Source organism: Podarcis bocagei (assembly GCF_964188305.1).
Source record: "Podarcis bocagei genome assembly, chromosome: 4".
Taxonomy (NCBI): Eukaryota; Metazoa; Chordata; class Lepidosauria; order Squamata; family Lacertidae; genus Podarcis; species Podarcis bocagei.
The window spans coordinates 103005465-103026171 of record NC_138128.1 but is presented as its reverse complement, the minus strand read 5'-3'; the positions used below and the strand labels follow the sequence as shown (position 1 = coordinate 103026171).

The 20707-nt window shown below is 42.3% G+C and overlaps 1 protein-coding gene and 1 long non-coding RNA gene across 2 annotated transcripts in view; one reads left to right on the top strand and one right to left on the bottom strand.

Annotated features, from left to right (window-relative positions):
- Positions 1-20707, bottom strand: part of CCDC91 (coiled-coil domain containing 91) — a 148855-nt gene that overhangs the window by 29183 nt on the left and 98965 nt on the right. The window contains exons 10-12 of the mRNA XM_081191051.1: positions 14340-14432; positions 11636-11704; positions 10509-10682 (exon numbers count right to left, since the gene is read on the bottom strand). Coding sequence (XP_081047177.1) covers positions 10509-10682; positions 11636-11704; positions 14340-14432 — 336 coding nt within the window. The remainder of the gene's footprint in view (positions 1-10508; positions 10683-11635; positions 11705-14339; positions 14433-20707) is intronic.
- On the top strand, positions 1142-19739 carry LOC308585420. Its single transcript, XR_014007385.1, has 4 exons — positions 1142-1862; positions 2234-2431; positions 5746-5807; positions 17931-19739. It is a non-coding gene; the product is annotated as an uncharacterized lncRNA (long non-coding RNA).

Sequence of the window (20707 nt, the reverse complement as noted above, 5' to 3'; positions counted from 1 at the left end):
GCTGGGAGGGACGCACGAAAGTGAAAGTTTTAAATTTTTTTTCCTCCCCCTTGCCGGGGGGGGGACCTCCAAGCTTTGGGGGTAGGGGGGAGGAGGCAGCAGAGCGAGGGACTGAGGGATGGCGGCAGCTGAGGCGGCGGCGGCTGTTGTGGTGGTGGCGGCGATAGCGGGCGGAGGAGGGGGCGGCGGCGGGAGTTGCTGCTGCTGTTGTTGCTGCTGCTGCCCGGACATGCTGGCCTCCTCCTCCTCCTCTGTCTCGCGCTCCTCCCTTTTGCACGCGCTGCCCCGCCGCTCGGCACCACCACCGCGGAGCCGCCCCCGGCTCGACGCGGATCCTCGCCGCCGCCGCCTCTCACCGCCCGACTCGCCCGCCTCCCTCCCACGGCACACCAGCCGATGTCTCACGGCACACTAGTGTGCCGCGGAACACCGGTTGGGAAACACTGCCCTAGTCATCATGAACCAGCACATGGATGGTGGATACAGATTCAGTTGTTCCGAGTCAAGGAATGAGGGAGTTGAGCAGCTCAGCAGCTGTATCCATGACTGATCAGCCCTTTTTAGGATCTGCTCACCCCGAAAAGGGGGAGGGGCTAGAAAAGGTGCCCTAAACATAGTTTGCCTCCCTTTTTCCATATCTGGATTACCGCACCCAGTGGGGTCACCACCTAGCGGTCGTAAAAGACAATTGAACTTTGGAACATGGAATTTACGGACTTTGTCAGATAACACAGACAGCGAGCGTCCTGAATGCAGAACTGCTATCACTGCAAGAGAGCTACGATGTTTTAACATCAATATTGCAGCGCTTCAAGAAACTCGAAGAGCAGGCAAGGGACAACTGAAGGAAGAAAAAGAAGGCTACACATTCTTCTGGAAAGGTCTATCTGAACAAGAACATCAAATACATGGGGTAGGCTTTGCCATCAAAAACGACCCTATGAAGCTCCTGTCAGAAGTTCCTACCGGCATTAATGAGAGACTCTCAACCCTTCGAATAAAGGTCACCAGAAACCAACAAGCTACTATTCTAAGCACTTATGCACCAACACTGGATGCTGATGAAGACATTAAAGAAAATTTTTACTCTCAGCTGGATACCATCCTATCAGAGACGCCTAAGGATCTGTGGCCTGGGACTATTGGGAAAGAAGGAGTTGGCAAGAGCTACCAGAACAGAATCTTACTTTTGATGATATGTGCAGCACACCTTGTTATTACCAACACACTCTTTCGACAGAAAAATAAATTTAAAACTTCATGGAGGAATCCTCGGTCAAACCACTGGCACCTCTTAGACTATGTTATTGTCCGTGCTAAAGATCGCCGTGATGTGCTCCTTACCAGAACTATGACAAGCGCCAACGACTGCTGGACAGATCACTGATTAATACGCTCCACGATGGCTATCAAGATTATACCAAGGCGCAAAATGAACACTCAAGCCCTTCAAGATCCCATTAAGCGGGATTGCTTCCAAATGACTCTTAAGGACCTTCTGCTTTCAGAATTCCCTGATAACATCAAGGAACACTGGACCAAGCTAAAAGCATCCATTATTGCAACCTGTGAACAAACTATTAGATACCAAACCAAGAAACACCAGGACTGGTTTGATGAAAATGACAGTGAGATTGAACGCATGATTGACAAGAAAAGGAAGGCCTTTTAGATCTGGCAAAGAGATAGAAACTATGCCACTAAGAAAAAAAACCTATGCCAACGCTAAGGCTGAGGTTGAAAGATGAACCAGAGAACTGAAAAACACCTGGTGGATAAAAAAAGCTCAAGAGATCCAGCACTTAGCCAACACTCATGATGCACAGTTTCTTTACTGGCATAATCCACAATTAACCACAACAGTAATTTAAGGATTATCCAAATATACAACCAAGAGTTACAAATATCATTTTTTTCATATGAACCAGCTCCCTGAGACATACTGTTTAGTGTATTTGATTGTTTAGGTCAGGGGTCCTCAAACTTTTTCAGCAGGGGGCTGGTTCACTGTCCCTCAGACCTTGTGGGGGGGGCTGGACTATATGGGGGGGGGAATGAACCACCACGGGGGGGAGAAAGAGCTGGAGTTGGGAGCCCCCATGGCCACAGTCCCCGCTGAGGGAGGAGGGCCCAAGCGCTACCGCCGCTGCCTCGCCGGCCACAACAAGAGCACAGGCGAGGGGGCACGCAAAATCGACTAAAAATATGTCCATAAATAAAAATATTATTGCAGGAGCTGCCGGCCAAACTTTGAGGCGGGCACAGCAGCAGCAACAACATAGCCACTCGGAATGGAAAGGGAGCTGGAGGAGACTGCGGGAGGAGCATGCACGCGGCCCGGACAGAGAGACAGAGAGAGGAGGTGGGCGTTGCCGAGCAGAAGCCAACTCTCCCCGCCCTCTCGGCATCCCGACAAGGGGGGCAAGTTGAGGTTGGGCGCAGCGTGTAATGTGAGGGAAGCCGAGAGGGCACACGTCTCTCGGGGGAGGGGGGAGTGTGTGTGTATGTGTGCATGGTGGAGGAAGCCAGCCCAGCGCCAGGCTTCAGAGGTTCCTTTCGTCGAATGAGGAGGTTGCTGCCGCCGCAGCTACTGACATTGCAACCCACGAAGGCAGTGGCTGGCAGCTGTCCTGGGCTTGGCTCAGCGCAGCCTCTGCCCTCGTTGCCTGCCTGCCAGCCACTCTCTACGCTGCCTGCCACCAGTACTTACCTACCACTGGTGGAGCAATATTAGCACAATTGGTAAGAAGTGAGCAGTGGGAGCATTGCAGGTGATTATAATGTAAAGTTATCATTGTGGAACAAATCAGTATGGCATTGTTTGTATGCTTCATTTAGGTCTATCTGTGTATTGTTTTACAACTGAATTACATTTTAAAAAACTATCAACTCACATCAAAATGTCATTTTCATTGCTGAAACCTTTTATTAAGAAATAATAAATTAAATATTGGATTTTCTGTGAAAGAATTCATTACAAGGTGAAGTGCAGGAGGAATTCAATGGGGGTTGGAGGAGAGGCGGAAAGAAGAGCTAATTTGTCTGTGGCTAAAAGGGCTTATTTGTCCGTGGACGGTTCTGCCAGGAGTGATGAAAGATCACCTAGCTACAGCTCTGCCTGCAATGCAGGAATCTCAACTAAAGCATCCCTGACAGATGGCCATCCAACCTCTGATTAAAAACCTTCAAGGAAGGAGAGTCCACCACCTCCAGAATGAGTCCGTTCCACTACGGAACAGCTCTTACCATCAGAAAGTTCTTCCTGATGTTTAGTTGGAATCTCCTTTCTTATAAATAGTTCCTTTATTTACAAATATACAGAAGAGCATAAATACAGGAAGAGACATTACCAAAAGAATGAATGTGGAAGGCACAACAGCCAGTTTGTAGCAAAGTTGCACCATCACGGATTATTATTTTGTTGGGAACAAACCTGGATGAAGGAATCATTAAAAGACACATGTAGTGAATTGTCGGCAGACGTAGCTCTACAATAACAGAAGAAGAGTATCTGCAGGATGAGGTCAGTGGCCCCTCTAGTCCAGCCTCCTGTTCTCACCGTGGCCAAGAAGCAGCCCCTCAAGAACACGCTCCCCTCCTGCAGTTTCTTTCTACTGATTATTGAACGATTAAATTATTTGTTTTACTTTATTAATTCATTTTGGTCTTATCATTTTTAATATGGATTTTTATACCTTGGAGATTATTATTTTTCAAACTGAAGATGTTAACTATTTTAATAAATATATGGCCAACACTTCAGACCCAGGTATATTTACTAAAGAATAAACTCCACTGAATTTAACATAGCTGCACCTTCACTTGCTTTCCATTGCTTTCAAGGAAGTCTCTTATATCCAACATCCCTGAATAATATGCTTGCTTCTGCTATGTTAAAATGTTTACTAGATTTTATATGAAATAGATGAGAGCAACATTTTCACATAAATAAAACTGTGGATTTTGAACCTTGTGTACAATTTTATCCTTTTCAGTTGGTGGCACGCAAACAGTTGAGAGTTCCACCCCTCCCCCCCAAAAAAACCCTACCTGACTTAAGAATCCTCCTGTAATTTATTCTGACAGCTACCATATATGAATTGGCCTTTAAAAGGACCATGTCAAATATAAGCAAGATGCCAAAGACAGAACAAAAATAGTGGAACATTGCCAGCACGCCATCCTGCTTGCACACCATGCAATATCCGCAGCATTGGTATTACAAAGAACACAAAGCTGCAGAGGAAAAGCCAAGTGTATTACTGTAATCAGAACTTTACTTATTTTAGGAAGTCATGTTTTTCACCCATATTACATTCCAAAAAAACTAAGAAGTTTTATGCAAAGCCTTTCTTTGAATATAGTAAGTCTCCTTTATAATTTGCATTTATCCACCTGGATAGCATATGTCTGAAATGGAAATCCCAACATACCCTGCTCAAAGGAAACAAATAATATTTTGGACTCGCTTATGCTGTACATCTGCTACAGATACCACTGTAAAAAACGTCTAGCATTCCCCTGGTGATATAATATCATTTATCACTGTCATATTTATGTCTCCACAAGGAACAATATTTCCAATTTATTAAGTTACCTGGAAAACTTGGATTTATGTAACATTCAAGATGTTTGTAGAGAAAACAAGTTGTTTTTATAGGGAAAAGTTAGAAAACTGAAACATTTTCAGAACTTTAATGGAGGGGCTTGATACACATTGGCCTTGTACAGATAATGATAAACAACGGTTTACTGTTACAAGAATGAGGTGCAGTGAGCTTTGGTTTCCCGTGCTTGCCCTATCCCCACTCTGAAATGGCTAAAGCTCTTGCTTCTGTTTTTTAATTCAGAATTTTTAATTGATCTGAACTATGTTCAGTTTTCAAACCATTGTTTATGAACTGGCATGTTTCATTTAACCTTCGTTAAGATTAACCATAGTTTAGGGTTCAGGTGCTATGCTAAACTGTGGTTAAGCTTCTCTGTATCTCCTCATGGCTGTGCCATAGAAGGGGAGGGGAGAGGAGCTGTCAGGGACTGACTGGATGAAGAAGAGTGGTGGGAGCCACCAGCCCAAGGAGGGCTCCTAAGATGACACCTTAGAGACCGGAGCCTGGTGGTAGGACACTGAGGAGCACTCAGCAGAAGGGACAATCTGGGAGCTGATAGAAGCAGGAGAGCTAAGTGATCAAGGGGATCAGGAGAAGGAGGGCCTTGCAAAGACAGGATTAGAAGCTGAGAGTCACAGCATGCGCAGAGACAGTCCCAGTTCTGCTGACTGCCCTTCCCCCCCAGCTCTGCTTGAGGAGGAGCCCACCCCCTTGATGCAGCCTTTGTCTGCTTGGTAGGATGAGTGGTTAGAGGAGAAGGGTGGGCCTAGAGCTTAGTTTCAGTAACACCTTCATTAAGATGCCGGACATTGCTGTATCATTGTTTCTCTGCTAATAAAAAGCTAATTGCATTCCATATCTTCTGTGTGTGTGCCCTGCCTTGAGGATGTCCTGGCTCATTGATAGCTCCTTGACAGCAGCATTGTTTATCACTATTATGCAGTGATGACCCGGATTTTTTCTAGGCACTGAAAAAAGCTATTCTATTTTTTCTGATTTCTATGCGTATGGCATACTGAAGATACAGGGTGCTCATAAATCCTGGAAGTAACAAGGTAACTAAAATATATTTACTTTCTTTTAATTTACCAACTTCAATATTTTGCTTTCCCCTACCCACACTCTATTTTAACAGAAGTGGATGAAATATCCAGGCATAGTACCCCTTCCAGTGTGGATAAGGTCGGAAACTTAGAGGTAAATTTTTCCATTTATTTTTTTTTAAATGCTGGCCATCTTTAAAGTTTTTTTTCTTCTTCTTTAAAAAACCCTCTTTTTTGACAGTTAGATGAAATTTTGAGGGGAGGAATCCTGTAAGATTTCTGGAGGATGGTTGTAGTGGTTTGCCCACAAGACCAGTCTTTTTAGTTTGGGTTGGGGGGAAATTGTGTAATCTTCCCAGTATTTTATAGGGAAGAGGTCTGAAAACAGGAAACAGGAGAGAGGTGCCCCCAGTAAGAAACCTGCCAAATTTCAGACAAATAGGTCAAAGGATTTTTATACAAGGTGTCTTAAAGTTGTTCTGGGGGTAGAACAACCAAAAGAAATTTGCTTGCTTCCCTGTGGTTTTTGTTTGTGGGCACACATTCAGCCAGACAGAGGAGATTTATGCTGAACAGGATTTTGTAAGAATATATTGCTCCAGTAAGATGACCCTTGTTGTTGTTGTTTAGTCGTGTCCGACTCTTCGTGACCCCATGGACCAGAGCACGCCAAGGCACTTCTGTCTTCCACTGCCTCCTGCAGTTTGGTCAAACTCATGCTGGTAGCTTCGAGAACACTATCCAACCATCTCGTCCTATGTCGTCCCCTTCTCCTTGTGCTCTCCATCTTTCCCAACATCAGGGTCTTTTCCAGGAAGTCTTCTCTTCTCATGAGGTAGCCAAAGTATTGGAGCTTCAGCTTCAGGATCTGTCCTTCCATTGAGCACTCAGGGCTGATTTCCTTAAGAATGGAGAGGTTTGATCTTCTTGCAGTCCATGGGACTCTCAAGAGTCTCCTCCAGCACCATAATTCAAAAGCATCAATTCTTCGGCGATCAGCCTTCTTTATGGTCTAGCTTTCACTTCCATACATCACTACTGGGAAAACCATAGCTTTTACTATACAGTGGTGCCTCGCAAGACGAAATTAATCCGTTCCGCGAGTCTCTTCGTCTTGCGGTTTTTTCGTCTTGCGAAGCACGGCTATTAGCGGCTTAGCGGCTATTAACGGCTTAGCGGCTTTAAGAAAAAGGAAACAAACTCGCAAGAACTCACAAGACGTTTCGTCTTGCGAAGCAAGCCCATAGGGAAATTCGTCTTGCGTAACGACTCAAAAAACGTAAAACCCTTTCGTCTAGCGAGTTTTTCGTCTTGCGAGGCATTCGTCTTGCGGGGCACCACTGTACGGGCCTTTGTTGGCAAGGTGATGTCTCTACTTTTTAAGATGCTGTCTAGGTTTGTCATTGCTTTTCTCCCAAGAAGCAGGAGTCTTTTAGTTTCGTGGCTGCTGTCATCATCTGCAGTGATCATGGAGCCCAAGAAAGTAAAATCTCTCACTGCCTCCATTTCTTCCCCTTCTATTTGCCAGGAGGTGATGGGACCAGTGGCCATGATCTTCGTTTTTTTGATGTTGAGCTTCAGACCATATTTTGCGCTCTCCTCTTTCACCCTCATTAAAAGGTTCTTTAATTCCTCCTCACTTTCTGCCATCAATGTTGTGTCATCTGCATATCTGAGGTTGTTGCAATTTCTTCCGGCAATCTTAATTCCGGTTTGGGATTCATCCAGCCCAGCCTTTCGCATGATGAATTCTGCATATAAGTTAAATAAGCAGGGAGACAATATACAGCCTTGTCGTACTCCTTTCCCAGTTTTGAACCAATCAGTTGCTCCATATCCAGTTCTAACTGTAGCTTCTTGTCCCACATAGAGATTTCTCAGGAGACAGATGAGGTGATCAGGCAGTCCCATTTCTTTAAGAACTTGCCATAGTTTGCTGTGGTCGACACAGTCAAAGGCTTTTGCATAGTCAATTAGGCAGAAGTAGATGTCTTTCTGGAACTCTCTAGCTTTCTCTATAATCCAGCGCATGTTTGCAATTTGGTCTCTGGTTCCTCTGCCCCTTCGAAATCCAGCTTGCACTTCTGGGAGTTCTCGGTCCACATACTGCTTAAGCCTGCCTTGTAGAATTTTAAGCATAACCTTGCTAGCGTGTGAAATGAGTGCAATTGCGCGGTAGTTGGAGCATTCTTTGGCACTGCCCTTCTTTGGGATTGGGATATAGACTGATCTTCTCCAATCCTCTGGCCACTGCTGAGTTTTCCAAACTTGCTGGCATATTGAGTGTAGCACCTTAACAGCATCATCTTTTAAAAATTTAAATAGTTCAGCTGGAATATCATCACTTCCACTGGCCTTGTTATTAGCAGTGCTTTCTAAGGCCCATTTGACTTCACTCTCCAGGATGTCTGGCTCAAGGTCAGCAACCACACTACCTGGGGTGTACGAGCCATCCCTATCTTTCTGGTATAATTCCTCTGTGTATTCCTGCCACCTCTTCTTGATGTCTTCTGCTTCTGTTTAGGTCCTTACCACTTTTGTCCTTTATTATGGTAATTTTTGTACGAAATGTTCCTTTCATATCTCCAATTTTCTCTTTTTTTTAATAAAATTTTTTATTGGTTTGTCACAGTTTTTATAAACACAAACAATACACAACACAAACAAACAAGCACACAAACAAACATGTATAGTTTCATATCCTTTTTTTCTTAAACCTTACTTCGCCGACTTCCCCATACCTCCCCTTTCTACATCCCAATTTCCAAATTTGTTTCAGCAAATCCTAGCCCTTGGTTTTATCAAATTTTCCCCTTATTCTTTTCTTTTACTTAATCTTTTACAGCTGTAATCCCCTTTTTCTCTAAAACCTTAACATTTTAGCATTCATTAATTTTACAATATTTCTTAAGATAAATTTTAAATTTCTTCCAATCTTCATCCGCCGTCTCTTTCCCCTGGTCACGGATTCTGCCAGTCATTTCAGCCAGTCCCATATAGTCTATCATATCTCCAATTTTCTCGAACAGATCTCTGGTTCTTCCCATTCTGTTGTTTTCCTCTATTTCTTTGCACTGCTCATTTAAGAAGGCCCTCTTGTCTCTCCTTGCTATTTTTTGGAAATCTGCATTCAATTTCCTGTATCTTTAACTATCTCCCTCGCATTTTGCTTGCCTTCTCTCCCCCGCTATTTGTAAGGCCTCGTTGGACAGCCGCTTTGCTTTCTTGCATTTCCTTTTCATTGGGATGGTTTTAGTTGCTGCCTCCTGTATAATGTTGCGAGCCTCCATCCATTTGTATTAGATAAAGCAGGAATGTCCAACAGGTCGATCGCGATCTACTGGTCGATTGTGGGGTGTCCGTGGTCTATCCTGGGACCCCAATCCCCTCCCCCCCAAAAGCACAATAACGTTGGCTTATCCTCCCCCCAAAAATGATCAACAACTGCCAGTTTTTTAATAGTGGGAGTAGATTGCAGTGTCTTGGAAGCTGGACACCCCTGAGATGGAGTAACCATCTATCATTTGAAGATGCCTTCAATTCTTCCCCACAAGGTGGGTAGGGATATGGAGTCAAAGTCTATAAAGGTGGCATTATAGAGAGGTTGTATTACTAGAGGAATATTTCTTAATCAAATGACGTAATACGAAACATTAATCAATGGTAGATCGCCTTTCCCTAAACCCAGCTTTTTCGTCTGCTAGAATGTTCTCTTGTTCCAGTCAATCCAAGAGTTTCCTGTGCTTTTTTGCATAGAGCTTGCTAACGGTGTTAAACAGACAAATTGCTCTGTAGTTGCCGGATTGTTTTTTAACCCTTTTTCGAAAATGGAAACTATGACTGCCAACCCCCAATCTGAGGAAGCCTGTCCATACCAACAGATGCAAGTAAAGAGAGAGGCCAGTACAGGAGCCTAGAAGTCTAAATTGCTTTTAATAGCTTTTTATATTTCAGTGGTGGTTCTTAAATGACAGGAGGCTGATGTGTGTCCCTGCATCCTTGGGTGGTAGGCAGTGTTCTGCTTTTTGCATTTATTCCTACAAATAATGAAAATGGCCACACTGATCTTGTGGCCTAACCAGTATCTTGTGCCTGCTCTGCTGCTGGTCTCAGGTTTTCGCATAGCTCAGGGGCTCTGTGATCCTTATGAGCCGCAGAAAATGCAGATGGCAGCAATTCCTCTTGCCCCCATAGTCTACCTTAAGTTCTCACTTCTGACCCCAGCTCTCATCTGGGACATAACCAAACTACCCCCTGCAAAGGTACTAAGTCCACAGGACTGCAACACTCTCTTGCCCTGACATTCCTGGGACAACCAGCAATCTGTATAGTCAACCACATAACAACACCATTCTCGAAGTAAAAACAAGTCAAATAGCACCGCACCTTTGTCCTTGTCTCAGCCCTCTGATGTCATCCCTTCAGTTAACCTGCTGCACTTCTGCAGCTGGTTTTAGAAAGTCCTTGGGCTAGCCAGGACTGCCCACACAGCTCTTGGAGCTGCCTCCTCCAAGCTACAGGTGTGAAGAGTCAATGATTCAGCAGCAGTAGGCAAGGAGTGGCTCCCCCTAATTCTGCAACAAGTCCAGCCAGTAAGGACTCACACAAAAATACAGGGGAAGGATAAGTAAGACAAGTTATAAAAAGCCTCTCTCAGCAGCTAAGGCATGATCTAACTTAAGACTGTTAACAACAGTGGTGCAGCTGTATAGAAGTAATAATAATAGTGATAAAAAATAAAAATGTGACCAAAATGTATTGGCCAGTGCTTTACTGCTTACAACAGGGTGCTCTTGCTTTCACAGTAATAGCACTGGAGTCCAGTAACAGGTAAGTGCATGTGAAATTAACTAACCTGACTCTGTCTTTGTTCTTCAACTACATCTGCAATTGCTTGAGCAATCCTTTCCTGATCTTTGTTTCTCTCTGCTTGCCATAGTTCCTTTTCTTCTACATGGAGTTTTTTCATGTTTTCTCTTTCTGCTTTTACTGCTGTTACAATGGCAGCTTCCAGCTCTTCTTTTTCAATCTTCAAATCATATAAAGGGAAATTAAAAATAGTTTTATCTATTTATTCAGCATACACACAGATACACAATGTTGCATAGGATTCCTAAGTCTAGGCACCAACAATAAATATTCTCCCAACCTTTCTTCTAGGCAGAAGGAAAGGCGAGAATCTCCCTCACTGGTGGCAAAGCTTGAAGACTTTTGGAGGTAGAACTGACCATCTGACTCCAACAAAGCTTGTCCGCCCACCAGCTAACCACAGTCAGCGTCACTCTCCCTCAGCCAGACTGTTGTTGTTCCTCTACAGAGGCTGGGAGCACTGGCCCTAGCACGGGGACTGAGAGAGAATACAATCCCGATAGACATACTGGCTCAATCAGCCCTTCTGAAGAGAGAGAAAAAAATGCATGCCCAGAGCACAAGGAATGCCAGAATTTACAGACTAAGGCTGTGACACGCATGCCTAGCTCTCACCTTTCAATGGCAGGGTGTCCCAAATTTTTGGATGCACACCTTGGGCTGTGCATGGACCCCTCAATCCAATTTGGGGCTTTATTTAGCAATTTAGATCAGCCCCAGGATGATCTGAACCCAACTGGATCCCAGGATTCGGACTGTGATCTGGAAATGCAATTATTAGTAAACTGCATTGACTTGCATTGAGAAACCAAAACAACTAACTTTCTTGTTTTTAGAAGATTAACTCTCAAAATTTGGACACAACTCTCAATTTAATCTTAAGTCACTGATTCAGTTTTTGGGCTGGGCCAGGAGGAAAAAATAACTAGCAATTCCAAATTTCAGACATTGTTCACCTTCTACTCAATGGTTTTCTCTTCTGAGTAGATATGCACAGGACTGTGTAGTTTTGTTTTTAATTACTTTATTCTCATGCCAACAATATTCCATACAGAATAACCATAAAACAGTTCAAAAGGTGATTTCATCAATTCTTTCTGCAAGCCGAGGTACCTTTGCAAAGGCTGCCAAAGCTTCCTTATTGCTTTCCCTCTCGCTCTCCATGCATTTTTCCAGCATGTTCTGCAAATACAATACAAAGTAAAGCATATTAAAGTGTAAAAATACAAGTGCTTAGTTTGTTATTAAATTCATTATTTTATAATAACTGGGCATTTCCTTTGTAAACTTTATATTGACTTTTAAAACTTATTATACATAATACCAAGTGAATACCAAGTTATGAAGGAGCATAAACCTAGACTGGATTAAGACTGCATTACTGCAATGTACTCTGTGTGGCGTTTCTTTTGCATTTGACCTGGAAGCTGCAGTTAAGTGAAGAATGCTGCAGCACGACTGCTGACAGGAACAAGAGCCTGTCAACATAGAATACCTGTGCTCAGAGATCTGCACTGTTTGCCAATTTGCTACCAGGCCAAGTTCAAGGTGCTACTATTAGTATATAAAGCCCTCAACAACTTGGGACCACCTTACCTACGAGACTGCTTCGATCGGCGGAATTGGCATTACTACAGGTGCCACATAATACTGGTTCCACATTTGTAAGAACTTGATCATTTAGTGTGGCAGCACCTGCAATATGGAACTCCCTGCCTATTAAGATTAAACGGGAGCTGAGAAGAGCAGGCGCCTTTGCTCTGCTGTTTCCTGTGCCTGCTAAAAACATTCTTGCTTATTATTATTATTATTATTATTATTATTATTATTATTATTATTATTATTTTATTTATACCCTGCACTTCCCGGGTCAGAAAACCGGGCTCAAGGCGGCTAACAACAAATTTAAAACACTTAATTGTAGAAGCAGCATAAAACACAATATAAAAACATGAGTAACAATAAAATTCAAAGTTCAAAAATCAATTTGGGGAAAATCCATCTAATAAGCATTAGATAGTCACCAGGGCTAGCTGGCTGAATTAGTCCTACTTGGGCCAGCGAGGAGACATGGGGAGAATTAGCTGTGGGGTCCCAGAGCGGGTAATCTTCATAAAAAGGGGAGGGGGGAGGAAGGGGAATAAAAGATCAGGCTGAATTCAAATTAAAGGCCAGGCAGAATAGCTCTGTCTTACAGGCCCGATGGAAGGAGGTTAAATCCTGACAAGCCTACCCAGATGCTTAGAAGGTTGAAATAATTTTATTCTGTTTTAGTATTTTACCTTTTGTATGTTTTAAAATAGCGTTGTTATTTTTTGTGATTTTATTGTCTTATCTTTTTGTAAGCTGCTTTGAGGTTGTTGTTTTTTACAATCGAGAGGTGTATAATTTTTACTCAATAAACAACTAAATCAAATAACCCTACCCTCTAAGGTCCCATTTCCCCTGATGTGCAGTCATCAGCCCTAAGGAGAGGTGCAAGGCATGAACTTTGTTCTAGATCCTAGAGCTTTGATGTGGCCACAGAGCACAATTTTCGGTCCCAAAGAGGACTGAGGAGCACACTAAATGTTGGCAAGAGGGAAATGCCTAAGTTGAAAAGCCTAGCCTATGGCTTTTGTTTTTTAATTTTATTTTATTTCAGGGTTAAAAAACAAACAAACCCAAAGGATCCCCCCAGTAAGATCAGCTAAATAAATATAACCTTTTAAACCCTCTGTCTTCTCCTCTCCCACTCAACAGAAAAAACAAAATAAAAGGGTAGGGTGGCATAGCCTAGCCTATGGGGAGGTTTTCCATTCCTGAAGGGGTGTTGTGGTTCTGGACTGTCAGGAGTTAACACTCCAGGAGCGTTCTTATTGACTGGGTGCACTGCCCACAGGATCCAAGCATTTTATTCCTTTGATCTGTGCTCTGTGGGGGCTGAGCTCTCTCTGAAGAGCAGTCTGTCTGAGAATGTGAGCAAGGTCATTTCGTTTTTTGTTAAGAGGCAGAAAGCTGCAAACATGCAGCTAGATTCTGTAGGTTTTTCTTTTCTGTTTTGAATGCTTCTAAATAAAGAGTTTTAGATTAGAAGCACTGGTGTCAAGCTGAGTTATTGAGGACACCATGTCGACACAGACAAGCCATTTTACACTGCGTGTGAACTATGCTATTACCCGGCAACTGGAGAGAGTGGCAGCACGCGGAGTGGAAGCGTGTGGGCACCATTGGAAGTTTGTCGGAGTGGCAATAAATCAAATTTATTGCAGGGCCGTTGCAGCAGACTCAGTGGGCCAATAGATATACAACCCAACAAACTTTAACAAAGGGTCTTAGTGAAGGAAGGAAGATCTGGAGGGAGGAGAGATAGGACTTGAAATAAGAGATAAAATAGTGGACAGAAAGTGTAAAATGCCAGCATTGCTTTAAAAACCCTTTTCAGAAAAATGCATTTCCTCAGCCCATTTTATGCAGAGGAGTCTTCCACCCCAAACAAAAGATTGCCTGCACCCCAAAACCACCAAATAAATGTTATTTGTTCTCAGCGCTATGTACCTCAAATGACACTCTACTACCACCAAGCTTCTAAGCAGGGGTTGCCAATATTTTTGGACTTGCGTGTTAATTGCAAATTGGAGAAATTATTGTGGGCAAAATGCGCTGAAACACCACAATCAAGCACACATCAGAACCTATTTTATTGCCTGCCACAGGGTGCTTCTCTCAAGGCCAATTTCACCGGGGGGTGGGCACCAGGGAAGCTTTCTATGGGTACCTGCAGGAAATTGTTGACCCCTGGGTTTTAAAAGCTTTAAAGTTTGTATATACAATGTACCTTATATTTTTGTGATTGCTGCATCAAAGATTCTTCTGTTTTTTCTTCTAACACTTTGTGCTCTTTGTCCAACATATCAAGCAACCTTTGATGCTATAAAAGAAGAGGATCATATGTTATGACTCTGCAACTGCATTAGTGGCAAATGAGAGCTGGTAAAAGGAACAGGTTGTTACATATAATATATAACACATGTAGAAACATATATAGGTTCTGTGTGTGTACTGAGCAGCAGTAAAGGGAAATTGCAGGTTATATGAAATTATACTGATACCTTGTCATCTGCTGTGTGTGCACAACTTCATTTTTATGTAGTACATAGAAACAAGATCAGTGACTCCACTAGCATATGCAGTAAAAATGGTGACAATTCACTTGTAATGTTAGTAAGTATTTAAAATATGGATTTTAAAAAGACATTTCAATTTAGTTTGTGCTTATTTTTACCACTGTTTATTCCAATAATTTATATCCCACCTATTATCAGAAACTATATTTTTCCATTCACAATTTTAAAAATGATAACTGAAGCTAGCATAAATGATATATGGACCTGCTTTTTATAAAATATTGTATATTTAATTAAAAACACACCGGAACTAAAAAGTATTTACTGTTTGATGGGCAATGATGGGGCCAAATGGCTTTCCCTAAGGAAAAGTGCAGTGTGTGTGTGTGTCTAATTTTCATGACAAATGGTGAGGAAGGGGGTCTCTTCCCCTAACTTTCACTGTGCATGCTTATCACTTTCTCCCAGCCTGGCTCCGATATCAAGTGAGCTAAAGCAAAAGTGCAAGGGCACGGGGAGATAAAGACAAGATGGGCATTGTTCAGCTCCCCTCATCCATATGCCCCTTCTACAATAAAAATTAAACATCCCCCGCCCTTGATCTGCAAACAGTGGATACAAGAACATCCATTTGTGCCTCCTAAGCCCGTCCCTAGAGAGCCAGAACAGATGTTGCCAGAGCCAACAAATATGTGAAAATAGTTGCTCACAAGTCTACTTGTGAGCAAGTGCAACATCTCTTTTAGGTTCACATGGGGATATGACAGCAGCTGCTACTGCGCTAAGAAAAACTGCACAATCTATTAATATAAAAATAATAAAACTTGAAGTTTTTTCTAATCACTGATGTAGCTTCTGCAATCTTCCATGTGGCCATGCTTTCAAGTGTAAATTTTAAAAGACAAAAGCAAAGGGGGATGTTTTTCAAAGTAATATCTGCAATGGCTCTGAATATGGATATCAAAGATGACAAAGAACAGTTAGTTCTAAAATGCACACAAGTGTGTCCCTTTCCCATTAAACAATAAGGGTGGCCCAAGAGGTTTTAAAGATTATTGACTATGTTGTTCAGTATAAAGTATGTAAAATTAACTGAAGAGATTTACAGACCATCTTCAAGAACAGGTTTTGCTCAGAAATTTGGATAAAAGCCTGAATAAATCACCATAACTGTTTGCAATGCTTTTGCCCCTCTGGCTTTCTCAAGACATCTTCCCTGGCCTTGATCTCTAAAAGCAGGATCCTCTACCAACACTCTTAAAAAAACCTTAACATCTGTAGGGAGAAATTAAGGAGTTTTAAGTAAAATATTTTGGGAAACTGTTTGGTATGTACAGACAGGAAACATTTGCTAAAATAATTTCAGTCAGTTCCTACAAAACATTTGTGTAGTGGGTGGAATGGGGAGGAATTAGACACATAAGCTCAACTGGGTTTGGAAAACAGATTTAGAAAAGTATTTCTTGAAACTTATCAATACCTATCTGAATGAAGACCTCAGCTTAGTGTCAATTGCAATACAGTTGCTATATTTCTGTTATTTTGCTACACCGAGTTTGGGAAATGCAGTTCATCTACATACCTGAATATTTTATTTAGGAGTTTCTCTTTGTTCTCAGTATGATATTAACAAAGACAGTATCTCTGACACAGCAGTTTGTGAAGTTTAAATCCTAAAAATGTGGTTATTTTGTTCAGGAAGCTTACGATGTTTACACATCAATGGTTTCCCTGACAAACTAATAAATTAATGAGAAATGGAAACAGGACAATTATACCTTATATTGTGCCAGTTATTTATTTTACACACTTTTGGCTGTGTAATTGGCCCTTATTAGGAAAAGGGTCCCAGAGACGGAAATGCTTTCTCCAGGCCTCTGCTACCTAGGAATCCAGAACCATCAGCCACCAAACCTATGTATGCATTAAATAAAAGTACTGTATTTTTTGCTCCATAAGATGCACCTGACCATAAGACGCACCTAGTTTTTAGAGGAGGAAAACAAGAAAAAAAATATTCTGGACGAAACAGTGGATGTATGATTTTTGCGGTTCATGCTGTGGCCACAGACATGATATGTGATTTGATGGTGACTTTGGGGTAGCCCAATGCAAAAATCCATGTGCTTTTACCTCCCCCCTCCCAGGCTGCCTCCTTTATCTCTACAGTCCCTTATCTCCCTCCTCATCGCTTGCCGATCAGCTGCTCAGCTGCTTCCTTTCAACACCCCCTTCCCTCTTGTTTGTGTTAGTGTCTTTTCCTTAGCTGGAGCAGTTTTTTGCTCCTCCTTTTCTTCTAATTTCTCTCCTCATTGTTTTAGTATTCCTGTCTCCTTTCCTTTACCTCCCCCCTCCCAGGCAGCCTTCTTTATCGCTAGCATCCCTTATCTCCCTCCTGAATGCTTGCCAATCAGCTGCTCAGCGGCTTTGTTTCAACACCCCCTTCCCTCTTTCTAAAAAAGAAAGCACAATCTGCTTTTTGCCCATGGGCAATTTGGCTCCAGGGACCATGCATTTGCTCCATAAGACACACAGACATTTCCCCTTACTTTTGAGGAAGAAAAGGGTGCGTCTAATGGAGTGAAAAATACGGTAAGTACTTAAAGACATCTGTCATCTACAGATGAATGGCTGAAGTGATGTGCATTACAAGGCATAGCTGGGGATAGTAGAGCCTCAGAACTGTAGATGTGGAAGGTACCCCAAGGGTCATCTAGTCCAACCTCCTGCAATGCAGGAATCACAACTAAGAGTAATGGTTTGGTCTCTTTCAAAAGGTCAGTCACTGAGCAAAGAAGCAATTAAGGGAAACCTGCAGGGAGTAGGGGTAGTCATAGCTCACAGAAAATCCAGCTGCACAAAGAAGGACTTTCTTTCATCCGTCCTGAATCTTCCAATGCTCAACTTCATTGGATGTTCATGAGTTTTATTGTTAGAGGGAGAAAAGCTTTTATAAACGTCTAATAAACATCTTTTATAATTCTATGTCTTGCATAATTTTATAAATGTCTACTGTGTCACCTCTTACTTACCTATTCTCTAAACTGAAAAGTCCTGAACGTTGCCACCTTTCTACATAGGGAAGTCACTCAATCTACTCATTACTATAGCGACAAATTTCACGACCCCAAGCCTCTATCGTTTTATGAACTTTAATTCAGAAGCTGAGCTCTCAGCTTGCTAACTCTCATGTTCTTTAATTCCCCCCTCATAAAAATTAGAAAGCACTCCATTTTTTTAAAAAAAACCACCACATTGCTGTTTCAAGACTACACCACCTTCCTTATTCTGTACATTTCTAGTGATTCTCCCCAGTGATCTAGAAGCTACAAGCAAGGCTCCCTTCTCAAGTATCACAAGCAAACACAGTATCCTACCACTATGCTGAACAGCTAAGAGGCTCCTGGGAGGCCAGAGAGACACTGCTGGAACAACTCTTGGGTTGGGGTAACTAGCTAAAATGTTTTAAACTGTTCTAATTTTGGTTCCCCTGTTTTGTTTTTGTCATTTAGTGTTGGCTAAATGTTTAGTTGAGGTTGGCGGTTATTTTAATTTGGGTAACTGTAAACTGTTTATTGTTGTTGTTATTATTATTATTATTAGTTTCTATTGATTTATTGGTTTGTTTCTTGCTTGTATAGGGTATTTTTTAATGTTTGATGTTTTGTTGTGACTTTATATATGTTGTAAGCTGGCCAGAGTGGCTGGGGCAACCCAGCCAGATGGGTGGGATATAAATTTAACCACCACCACCACCAGCAGCAGCATTAGGATCAGGACAAGTATTAGTCACTTCCAGGATAAAATGCCTGAACACAGGACTGTGCTACTTTAATGTCTCAATAATCAGAGTGTGATTGAACTTTTTGCCAGATGACACCACCACTGAATTGAAAATTTCCCCTGTAAGTTGCACTTGATATGAGACTGTTGCTGAAAAGTGTTCCATGTCATGTACTCCATCCTCAGTCTAGTGTTGGGGGACGCTTACCTGTGTTGCAATTTCCTAGGCCCCTTGACATTCTTCCTGCTGTCCCCCCCCAAAAAAATATCTTTTTGCACAGGACTATAGGCTTTTTTTTTGGGGGGGGAGTACCATTCCTGTGAATGGGGACTTTTAGCAAACCCTTTTTTGCTGCAGGGAGTGGGGGAAGAATTGATGGAGAAAGGGAGATAAAGTTTAAATGATTATGTGGATGATGTGCAGATGTTTGGAATGACAATATGGATGGATGGTGTATAGACAACTGCATATGTATTAATGGTGGAAGAACAGAGGTGGCTTTGGCATCACCCACTTGTGGCTCTGACACCACTCACCATTGGCACGTAGCCCCCAGAATGTTACCCTCAAGCTGGAAAAGGTTCCTCAACCTTATCTTAAAGTAAGGCAAAACTGTATTTGGATCACATAATTTTTGTCTGCACCTTTGTAAAAATGAAGCTCAAAACAAAAGTTCAGAATTAGGCTACATTTCTTCTGCAAGTAGTTTTTCAAGCAACAGCTACAGATGAAAACTGTTTGATGTAGAGTCAAATATAAATACGGTCTTGCGGTTTTTCATGATTCCTGGTAAAAAAAATCCAGGCAAAGGAAAAAATCTCTTTCCTGGAATGTGAGTCAAAGAAGATAATGTAAACAGATTTTATCATGTTCAGAAGCAGTTACTTTTTTATATTAAGCTTGTGTCTGAGGAATCACAGCAGGTACACAGCTGCATATAGTCACAGCTACTTCAAAAGACCCATCTATCAAGAACAAGATGAACTGAAACGCAGTACAGAAACTGCTACAATCAAGGTTACAAACATGAAGGTGTAAACGAGCAGGCTGCATACTGTATGTCTAACTCAGTAACAGTTGCTAAAAATATTCCTCTTGCACTGAAAAACTATGTAGAAAAGTCAATTTCTCAGGAAAAATGTGTAAGTAAAGCTTCCCTTTGACCACATTAAGTAATCCTTCACATACCATTCATTACATGGCTTCACTGAGCTGGTACATATAAAATGCTGCTCAGTCTCCTGCCACAAAGAGTTATATAAGGAAGGGCGTTCTATGGATTCATTAACTCCCCCCTAACAACTCCTCCTCTTTAGTTTTACCACATACAGTGGTGCCCCGCAAGACGAATGCCTCGCAAGACGGAAAACCCGCTAGACGAAAGGGTTTTCCGTTTTTCAATGCGCTTCGCAAGACGAATTTCCCTATGGGCTTGCTTGCGAGTCTTGCGATTTTTTTTCGCTTTCCCGCCCTTTTTCTAAGCCGCTAATAGCCTTTTAGCCGCTAATCCGCTAAGCCTTTAATAGCCGCTAAACCGCTAATAGCGCTAATCTGCTAAGCCGCTAATAGGGTTGCTTCGCAAGACGAAAAAACCGCTAGACGAAGAGAATCGCGGAACGGATTATTTTCGTCTTGCGAGGCACCACTGTACATTGTCACAAACTATAAGGCGTGCCAAGATACAGTTTACAACAATGGTTAGAAACAGGTTTGCAAACCGTAATTCCAGTATGAGTGGGGTGGGAGAGCTGAAAAAAAATTCTATCTGAAACCAAAGCGGCACATTGGTTGCCAGATGTGAAATATATTGGCATTCTTTTCCACTCTCCCACCCCACTATATAGACATTGCACTAACCAAGATTAGTTGTAAAACTGAAAGGACAATGCTTATGTGAAAGTGGAGGATTGAAGAGAATAGGTTTTCATCCACCATTCTAGCAGGTTCTGGATTAAGCATCAGGAAACAGACCATTAATGAATTGAAACCGTGTTTGATTGGGACACTTTGAGCCCTTGCACCTTTTATGTATGGTGCTTTGGATTTCTCATTCATTGAAACAGGGATCGGACTAAGCTGAAATGCAAGGGTGGGGAACTGGATTCAACCAGCGGGCTGGATCCTTATCTCCAGCATGCCCTGCAGGCAAAGTTTAAAAGGTCGGGGGAGTGTAACCACCTAACATCTAATGTTACAATGGTACCAGATGACCAGTTTTCACCCACACAGCTTGCAAACAGCTGCATGTAGCATTTTGTAAAACAGCCATGCTAGGTGCTAGGCACAGGCATTTGC